General features: G+C 35.5%; 1 protein-coding gene across 1 annotated transcript in view; it reads right to left on the reverse strand.

Annotated features, from left to right (window-relative positions):
* The window catches only part of SLC25A21 (solute carrier family 25 (mitochondrial oxoadipate carrier), member 21), a gene marked incomplete at its 5' end in the record, with an annotated part of 26,911 nt that extends 16,503 nt beyond the window's left edge, over nucleotides 1-10,408 (reverse strand). The window contains 3 exons of the mRNA XM_008946464.1: nucleotides 2,335-2,442; nucleotides 4,833-4,892; nucleotides 10,342-10,408. Coding sequence (XP_008944712.1) covers nucleotides 2,335-2,442; nucleotides 4,833-4,892; nucleotides 10,342-10,408 — 235 coding nt within the window. The remainder of the gene's footprint in view (nucleotides 1-2,334; nucleotides 2,443-4,832; nucleotides 4,893-10,341) is intronic.
* Between the last annotated feature and the right edge of the window lie 397 nt (nucleotides 10,409-10,805).

Genomic DNA, 10,805 nt, shown 5'->3' on the forward strand with positions numbered 1-10,805 from the left:
TGGGATTCATCAGTCCATATGCAGATACCTGCAATGCCTACGTCTACGTCTACATCTGAGCTCCTCAAAGAGACTCCCTTTTTCAGTCATTTACCAATAAAGAGTGCTTTTTTAGACAGCACTTCATCCAAAGTAAGCATCTAAAATGTCAGGTGATAGAGACATAGAAGGTCTATGTTTCATCAGTGATGATGGAAGGACATTAGGATGATTATAAAATAAATTCCTCCTCCATCTGAATTAAACACCTGGAGTTAATTCACTTCTCCCAACAATTGACTTATACTTAATAGAGATCTAGTCAGTGGAATCTGGAGTAAAATTCTTCTCATGATAAAGCAGAAACTTGTATTTCTTTAATTAATCACAACTCTTAAATTGGGTGAGATTATTTTTATGAGCTTACCAGCTTGTATAGCTAGTAACTTAACCATAGCTACAGGGAAAAGGAAAAAAAAACAAAAACAAACAATCAAAACCAGAAAATCAAACAAGGTGTTGGGTCTTCTAGCAGTTTACCTTAACAAAAAGTCATCATTATTTTTACCTGTATCTATCCAAATTACAAAAGTGTCAATACATGATTTATAGTGGGCTTCCTCTTTAAACCTATCAACCCTTGAAAGATGATCTGGTACCACATAACAATTCAGCTGTCACTGTGGTGTGTGAATATTTGCTTTGGGGGCGTGCAGGAGTCTGGGTGTGGGTGTATGTGTTCATGCTCTTCCTTGTTCCTTTTAAACAAGATATACTTACTATTTCAGTACAATAGTCAAAGAAATATGTGAACTGCATTAGGTTTCATCATAGAGTATGAAAGCTCCACAATGGGATAGGTACATACTTTACATAAACCTTTTAGAAAAACAGTGCATGGCAATGAACTGAGTGTACCATTGCCTTATGCTGTATAATTTAACATGCACATGCTTCTTGCAATAGGTTGGAGTTTACATGCTTTAATGTGGAATGGTCTTTAGCATATACTTCATGTGAATTCAAGATCATTGTAATGAAGTCACTGGAGCTTTCCTGATTTACAGCAAAATTTTAAATTCTAACACTTTTAAAAAAAGATGTATTAAAAATTGATATCTCTGAGACCTTTATGATTTAGGAACTTCAGTCCCTTGGATTTTTTTCATTAGGGCAAATACAAGCTCTTATTTATATTTTAGGTGTAAACTAGGTTCCTAGTAGAATCTAAATAGCATTTTTTTTTTCTTTTTCACATGATAATATACTATTATTTGGATTTTGTGAAAATTTGCATTTAAATGAAATTCAAAGAATATTTACCAAAATAAAACAACTCAGAACGTTTTTCAACAGCTACACCATGATTACTGAAGTATTCTGGAGGTCACCAAGAATCTTGCTGTAATTGAAGTAATTGCATAAAATTTACTAACTAAAACTTTGTTATAAAGTTTGCAATACAGAAAAAATTGAAATGTATGATGTAAAAGGCTATACTGGTCTCCTGCAACTTTACAGGAACTAGTTGGCTCAAAATATAATACTGGTGTATTTACACTTAAAACCAGAGGTTTTATCAAAATAGGTTGATTGTATCTTCACAACTGTGAGGCAAAAAGATCTAGAATACTTGCTTAATTTACTTCTGCTGGAGCACTAGTAGTCCACAATTTTTTCACATCACCTTCCTGAGAGAGAGACCTTCTCACACATTGCTTTCTCCTTCCAGGACCCTCACCTTTTTGCTCCTGTATTGTACTAGTTCTCTGTTTCAGTGGCCTTGCTGCCCACGGTTAAAAATGTCTAGGCTGGAGACTTGGAGCAATCAAACATCTCTTTCATGTGCATTGAGTTGAACAGAAATTTACCACATTTTAAAATTTGTTCTGGAAGGGAATGCTTCTTTGGTTATGACATTTGGAAATCAGTGGCAATATTTTGCCAGGGTGTACCTGAGGAGCTTGGCTCAAACAGCTTATATATATGGCCAGATGACAAATCTCTTTACTGTGCACCCCCTAGAAGGGCTCAATTTGTGCAGATAAGTGTTATAAGGCATGCAAGTATTAACTCAGTCAAAACTTAATAGTAGAACATAGGCAAAAAGTCATGCCCAACCTTCGGAGTCAGCCAACCTTTTCATGCCACGCTTGAATTGGCATTTCTACCATGGTGCAGCTGATTTATCAAAAGATATTGAAAGAGCTGAATTGACAACTTGACTTTCCATTTCTGTACAGCTTGTGGTAAAATAATTTGCATCGGCCCAATATATTATAGACATTCTGTTCTAAATATGAACTTCAAAGCGCATTATAAAGCAGAAAAAGAAGAATGGAACAATTTTGGTACCTCTGCGAAGGCGTTCCGATTTGTCTGTAAAGTGACCTTGACGACTTCAAAAGGGTTAACCACAACTGCCTCTGTCAACCCAGATCCCAAGCCAGCAGCTGCAAATGCCTAGAAAAGCCAAAATTAAAACTAAAAATTAAGGAGTAAAATTTCCCATACATCAGATTATGAGAATGAATGATACAATGCAACTGTGAGATTACAGTAATGCAGAAGTATTCTATTACTAAAAAAATGTAGCCCTTGATTAGATGCTGACAGTTCATGGAGACAATATGACAACAGCCATAGACCACATTCCAAAAAATACAAAATAAAATGTCAGAGCACTGTCAATAAATTCTCTTGTGGTGCCAATTTATTACAAAAACATCGAAAAACAATGCGTTCGTGTTATCTTTGGGTGGAGTCAGAATAAAAACACAAATATAAATGCAGTTAAGAAGCACTGGAAAATATAAAAGCTCTGCACTGCACACTAAGCATATAACAGTAACTTAAAAATTAAAGATATATAAGAAATTAAAATAGTGCGGTACTTAAGCAAATTGCACAAGTAGAAGAAAAGTTCTCCTAAGTAAATATCAATCCTGGAAAGGTTTATATAGGAATGAGTGGCACACACGGAATTGTCAGCATCCACTGGAAGGACAAATTAACTCCCTTTTATTTAGAAGCTGTATATTACAGCCACAGATATGAAGATATTCACTGCTTTGCTTTCCACCACAACACAATATTTAAATAGAACTTAATTTGTTTGTAACAGAAAAATAATATCGAAACATTTATGTCAACTGAGATAACTCAAGGAGTTAATTTTAGTGATCATCTTACACATTTATTGCCTCCATTTAACATCTACAAACTTCTTAGGGGCTGAAAAAAAGTCCCAGGACCAAAATACGATATACTGACTACATTTGGTGAAAAGCAAGGAAACCAATGGTAAGGAAAAAAACAATAGTAAGCAAAACCTTATTCAATACAGAAAGATTTGAACAGGGACTCCTGAGAGCACAAGAAAGAGAATAATGGTAAGTTAGAAGGGTAGTGGCAAGCTCCAGCCTTACTACCTTTGTAGAAGACTGCGTTATTAACACATTTATTTTTCTAGTATGAGGTGGGAACATAAGCTATTCCTTTCATCCTCAACCATGAGACTGACGCCAGGAAGAACGCGGTGCTAATGTATACATCTCTCTTCTAAAAATAAATGCTGTCTTGATACAAGGTCTGTTGAGGCACCTGGAAGCTGCCTCTAGCTTAGACCAGACTCCTCAGTCTTTTTTCTCCTTCACCACACAGCTATCTTAGGGACGATAAACGCCTCTATGGTAACAGTCCTGCACCAAAAATGTCAGGAGTGTCTGATGGCTGCTGCATCTGCTATATGAATCAGAGCAGCTTTTGGTTTGCAAGTTTCCAGCATACTTTCGTCCAAAAACAGTGCCGGTGAACCATGGAAACTTAAACCCTGTTCTTTCAGTTTGCCAGAGAAGAAATATCAGCCTCTCTACACCTATGAGAAGAGCCTGTTGAAAAGTGCAAGACAAAACAGGAGATGCTGTAAACAACCACAGGGTCAGTGGAGTAATTAAGAGGAAGAGGAACCTTGGAGTAAACCAGTTAACATAATTCCATGACCAGTCACTCACTGCAATAGAAGACAACACTGTTTGAAAAAGACCCGAAATAACTATAACCTTTATAGTGTAACCATAAAAATATCAATTGTTTTCTACAGTTGTGATGCCATTATTATAAAAAAATATTTACTATTACTTACATTCTTACACCACAGAAAGCAGTAGTTCTTAAAAAAATTTTATTCCAGATAGTAGAATAACAGAATTAAGCTCTGTATATGAGAATGCAGACAACACATGCAAGCTAGGTCTTAGCATTAAAACATTTTTTTTTTATATCTATGCCCTGCATTTTGTTTTTAAAACAGTTATGTTCTTGAGAAGAAATCCTAACTCCACTAACTGTTCTGCCACTGACTTCAAAAGCAGTAGCGGTTTCTTATCAACAGTTTATGCTTCTATTCTAAAGCCTTTAGAATAAGACTGAGGTCTGTACTTTTGTTACAGTTCCACTGTGCCTTGCAGAATGGCGCTTTGAGGTTGAGGTATCAAACTAGCCACTAGTACATGAATAAATAAATAAACATGGATAATGTTCACCTTTTTTGGGTTATTTACTTAGCAAAAATGAAGAATGACAAGCTGCATACAGACTCTTCCGTGGTGACTGTCGCTATCCACATTAACAAAGGTTATGACATTGTAGAGAATTATTTTGAAGATACATGAAATAAAAGTTAACATAACTATAATTTTGATAAATTCTGTTACCAATGTTTTCAATGGACAAGTTTGTTATGAAAAACCATTGGTTGAACAGGCCCCTTTAATCTTGGGCTCCTCCTATGGGAGGAAATGGGTTCATTATACACACATGAAATTAGAATGAAGTTCAGTATCCATACATACCAGTCCTGGTGGTAATGATGCATATCCTAGTAGCTTCTTATACTGTTCGAAGGTGAAAAACTGTAAATAAACGTTAAGACTGAAATTGAGTTGAAAAAAAATTACTTATGCAAATTAGTAAAATCAAACTACACTGGAGCTTCACTACCTCGTATCCTGAGTATCTGTGTGCCCTTTGCAAAATAAACATAAGCCACTTCTGTTTGACATTCTATGGAGCAATAGTAGACAATTAGGCTTCAGAACCAATTTTATTAGTGTATGACACATAATAGCAGCGTAAGTGGAATTCAACTTTTATGTAAGAGCCTGTTTACAACACGCAGTTCATGTTTTTAATTTATAAACTTTTCCTCTAGCATTGAACTATAATGAACTGTAGTATAAATGCAGTAGCAGATACTATAATTTCTTCAAAGAAGCCCCCCTCACATGCTTAATATAATATACTGCAATCACTTTCACATCTCAGATACTAGTCTACTTCTCATCAGAGCTGTAATTGCAGATTTTGAAGGTGAAAAGTCTGCAGATTCTTATAATCTTTTACTGTCACCAGACATTTCTTTTACTTTTTGCTCTTTACAAATACATCTTTCACCCAAATGTCTGCTTTCTGTCAGACGTGCTCAGCATTTGCAGTTTCTTAAGGTTGAGTTTTGAGAACTGTATTCTTAAGTGTCTGAACTTCATGAAAGAAATTAGTAACTCAGTTTCATCTGCATCAACATGGAGAAAGATAAAACACGTTGTCACAAACCGGTACTGAAGGGGCACTCACACACGTGAGAGTGTGACACCTGAGACTCGCTTCTCACACGCGTGTAAGTGGTTTGCTTTGCAACCTAACCTTTCTTGCTGCCCAAACCCATTACATTTCAGAATACCTTTTCTGAAATCTAAAAATCAAGGCAGAATAAATTAATGGATTTGTTCTTTCAAGAAGAGCTGACAACAATCCTGACTGCACTGAAGTCAACAGGAAGCTTCCCAACCTCTGACTTGCCTGGCTGCATTCCAAAGTTGACCTGTAACACCTGATCAGTTTAGAGCAAGTCAGTTCAAATGAAGGTGGGATCCTCTGAAAGTCTGTGCATTTTGTTCCCACACGTGAGGCTGTGATCCCTCCACATAGCACCTCCTCATGCATATTACAATCCAACAGTTTCACCACAAGAGGAAGGTAGTGGGAAATGAGGTCAGTGAAGAATCGTAAGAAACGTAAGAGAACAGGAGATTTTCAGACCAAACAGAAAGACTGGGTGACCTGTGCTGGGTCTCAGCCAAAGAAGACGAGCTCAGTCCCTCAGGGCTCAGCTACCACAGAACAAAACAGCTTTTCCATAAACCACATGTACAGGAACACAACTAATAAGCACCATATTGTCATTTAAACTTGTACAGAACCCTGTCCTATGGCAAAGTCACTAACATTTTTCAATCACAACCTGCTTCAAATGAAAAGTCACTAGAATCACAGTGAAACCATCAGCAAACTGAGTGTTAATGTGTTAATAATGCCACCACATTTAAAGCAGAAGGGAATATATATATACATAATACAAAATTAGGATGTTAAATTCTGAAAACTGAAGGACTGATACCCTGGCCAGTGTATAGATACTTTTAAAAATCCTCAGTAGGGATCATTATCTCATTTTGCAGGCAAGGTCCTAGAATCAGGGTCCAGATTTTAACTGCCCTCCAAATAGTGTACAGAGTGAACACTGATCTTACTAACATCCTGCAAATATGTTTAAAATTGATGTACTGGCCTTGCCAATAATCAGAAAAGAGGGAAGTGTTACCTAGGCTGTAACTCTTTCTTTTTGGATAACTGAAGACACTTTATGAGAATTCTCTGAGAAAGTGTCAGCTGTGGGTGGGTGAGTTACTTCATTGAACTAAACCAATTTCTTAGTATGTTAAAGTTTGCTCTGTTCTCTCTCCAGCATCTTTCTACTCATTGTTACCCTTCTAACCTTTAATGGAATTTCTGGTATTCCTTAATGTTTTCCATAGTGTTACAGATCTGTAAAACGGTTGTAATAAAGGCAGAAATACATTACCTGGCAATTTCTTGGTCTTTAAAATGTTACCTTAAAAATCAATAGCTTCCTAGAGTCATAAATAAAATACCTACTTAATAGGAACTATGCTTTATATAATTTTAAAAGAAAAGTCAATAGCAATAAAACTCAATATACATGTTGCTGGGTGGACTAAAATGGCCAGCGTACATACAATTTTGCCAAAAAGTATCTAGCTATATCATATGGATTTATATTATGTATGTCCACCCAAAACGCTTTTTAAAAACCCAACATAATTTGTCTTCTTCTGTACAGTTTTATTAAGTTAATAACTTTGAAAAAAAAAAAGTTCTCAGAATGAGTGTATTTAAACCATGCTTTTGTGTATATAACAACCAATGCTGTCCATCTGGCAAAGATACACTTTAATTCAAGTTACACAGAAAATAGTCAAAGTACTTACCAGATGTCTCAATAACTCTAAGGTAAAAATATACGCTTGAAACAAGATGTCTGGAAACACATGAACAATATAAATTTGCCCCCAAAGTTCATCTGTTAACCATTGTATTGGCATCCCCACTTCTCTTCTCCAAGTTCAATCTAACATAAAGTTATAAAATTTGACTTTTTGTCTTCCAGAAATACCGGCTTTCTTTTTAGAAGGGAAATAAAGAGAGAGAGAGAGAGAAAAAAAAAAAGCAAGACAGACATGAGAATGCAGTTGACTAAATGTGAAGCTGTATCTTCAACACTTAGCTGAATAACTGCAGCTAAATAACTTAATTTTAGTAGCTGTAGTTACTTGCAAATAACCATAGGCGACCAATACAGTATTTCAGAAGCATAAGAACATTTCTTTTTAGTACAAAGTCTCCCGTGTCCATCCGCTATACACTTTTATGAGATATAAGACACTAACCAGCAGTTTTCAAAAAAGTTAATTACAAACACAAACCAAGGCCGCTGGAATTGAGAATATCCCTCTCTAACTTTTGTGCTTTCTCAGGTCTTAAAATGATAGGCATGGACATAGACTTCCTCTAAATCTCACCAGTCAGTTTGGCAGTGAACAAGGGACATCTTAGAGCCTGTTAAAATGAGGAAAACTATTAGCAGAATAAAAGATGGAGAGTTAGCCAAAGGAAGCAGTGACTTTTCCATTGGGGTCATATCCAAATATGGTTGGTGGAAATTTGAGAGAAGCTGGATTCCCTTCAGGTCAAAGCACAAGTGCAAACTCCTCTTTGGATGTTAGAAATTGTGCTGGCATATCACACTAAATTGCTTCAGTATCCAGCTTTTTACAAGGACACTACTGTCCTGCCCTAGTCTGTCACTGAATTTTTCTAATTTTTCTAACATAGCTGATGTATCAAGGTAACTTAGAGACATCCTCATGTCCTAGGAAGAGCATAAAATTTAAAGGAATAGTGTAAGAAATTAAAAAATGTAATGATGTAATTAAAAAACATATTTAGCATATAAACTCGATACTCACGGCTGAAGAAACACACTAAGATCTCACATAAATGTCCAAGATTAGGTAGGAAGCATCCCACTTAGGGAGCACCAATAAGACATTTAAGGAGCTATAAGCTTACAATGTGCAAGAGTTTGAGAGTCTCTTTAGCCTGGAGATAAGAAGGCTGAGGGGATCTAATTCCTGCCTTCCACCAGCTAAAAATTATACAGAAGAAAAAGTCAGACTTTCTCAGAGGTCCACAATAGAAGCATGAGAAGCAATAGGTAAAAGTTGCAACAGGGGAATTTGGATTGGATAAAAGGCAAAATTCTTCACAGTGAAAGCAATTAAGCACTGAGGCAGGAGCACAGAGAAGCTGCAGTCTCCATCCTTGAAGATTTTCCGAATTCAGCTAGACAAGGCATGTGAGCAACCTGATCTAACCATGAAGTCAGCCCTGCTTTGAGCAGGAGGCTCACCAGCTCACCTCCAGAGATCTCTCCCAACTTAAATATTTCTATGATTAAACCTTTATATAATTATATTGAATATTGTATGGTTTAAGCCAGTTCAATCAATTTGACTAAGATAAAGTGACTCAAGATTTTCATCTTACTCAGGCTGGGAGGAGAGAAATCACACCTGGGTTGGGTGGGTTTGTAGTTTAAATATACGCTGGAATCTAAAAAGCATGATCAGATTGACTTTGACTTGTTTCAAATGAAATGAAATGGAGACAGAGGGAACATCATAGTCTGAAGGAAATGAGTTATTAGGAATCTTCTAAGTATCATCCATGTCTTCCTTACTGTTACTTTGCTATTAGGTGGAACTTCAGTTTTCAGTTGTATTAAATAATTTTGAGATAGGTGACATATGTCATTTGCATCCAAAATGCCAATGCAAACAAGAAGATGACATTACCAGAACTCCTTTAGGATTTGGTTACAAGGTCACATCCTGTCACTTTATACAAATATTATTCTTCTGTAAAGGAATTGGAATGTGAATGATTAATTGCAGACTAAGGATCAGAATCATATGCAGCCTTTTTAGAAAGAAACAAAAAAACATAAAGAAAGGAAAACCAAGACATTCTCTATAATAAATGCTTTTAGATAGGTTTAGTGCAACTACAGGAAACGTCAAAGTTCTGAAGTACAAGACAAAGAAATATTTGCTCATAACACAATGGGTACTTTGATAGACTTAGAACTTTAAGATGAGGTGCTTCATTATTAGGTTTTAATTCAAAAGGTTGCATGATGTAACCAAAAAAAATTCATGTATTGATATATTTTGCTTAGGAATGTTACCAAAATAATGTTCTACAAATCAACATAAAGTATAATAACAGAAAAACAGATCAACATTTGACAGCAAATACCCTTTGACAGGCTAGCATCTATTTCAACCGCAAGAGATCTGGAGTAAAATGTTCTTTTGCATAATGAAAAGTTGTACACATTACTAGGTCAAATCTGTAAAAACAGTGAGTGTGGAGTAGAATGCACTTTGGAGCTCAGGAAAACCCAGGGCAGCACTTCAAATCTACAGATATACTCCTTCAAGTTACTGTGCAAGTACCCCTTAGGAGTGGCTTCTTCAATGGCTTCTTGTGTGAATTTATTAAGCTAATCTTAGCTGTTTTGCAAGCTGATAGGCATTTTCAGTAAAAGAAAATGTCTAACCCACATGTAATTATGAGGCTAAAATATCACTTAAAGTATTTTGTTAATTTTGATTACATAAACTAATTGTAATTGGTTTTTCAGTAACACTATATATATACAGGTAAAAAAATAGCCTAGCATTTAAGAGTCTTATCCTACTCTTCATAATTAAGCACAATTTTTTTTGTGCTCTCAACAGGAAAGTTTCCTCCTAGTAAAAATAAGAGGATTAATATGCCAAATAAGGTTAAGATTTTAATGTCAATCAGTGGTGAAGAAATAAACTGTTTTATAGTTGTCACTACATATTTTTAAAGGAAGATGTATGTGGTTTTTACCTTCACCGCCCTTTTGGGTGTCTCAGCCAAGATGGGAGGGAATATTCCTTTGTAGAAGCCCAGCATTCTATTGAAGAAAAAAAGAAATTATTTTTGTATGGAAAAAAAATATATCATTACTATACCACCAATGCTATTTTCACTTTTGAGTAAAGCAATAAACCTTTCAGGATTTCCAAACACACAGATAAAAAGATACACTTTGTTTCCTTGCTAGGTAGTTAATGTGCTACCAGTTCTATTGTGTGCTGGTGGGATGATAAAAAAAATCAGCAATAAATAAGTAAAACTTCATTTTTTCTGAGTAGACAAGAAATTGTATTTAAAGGAAGATGAACAGTTTTGAAATTGAAGAGGAAATTCATTATTTTAATTTTCTTGACATAGCAACGATAATATTAAAAACTGATTAAGCCACTAGAAGAATAAACTAAATTCATACAATCACAGAATCCTTTAGGTTG

Source organism: Merops nubicus, unplaced genomic scaffold (assembly GCF_000691845.1).
Source record: "Merops nubicus isolate BGI_N331 unplaced genomic scaffold, ASM69184v1 scaffold13338, whole genome shotgun sequence".
Taxonomy (NCBI): domain Eukaryota; kingdom Metazoa; phylum Chordata; class Aves; order Coraciiformes; family Meropidae; genus Merops; species Merops nubicus.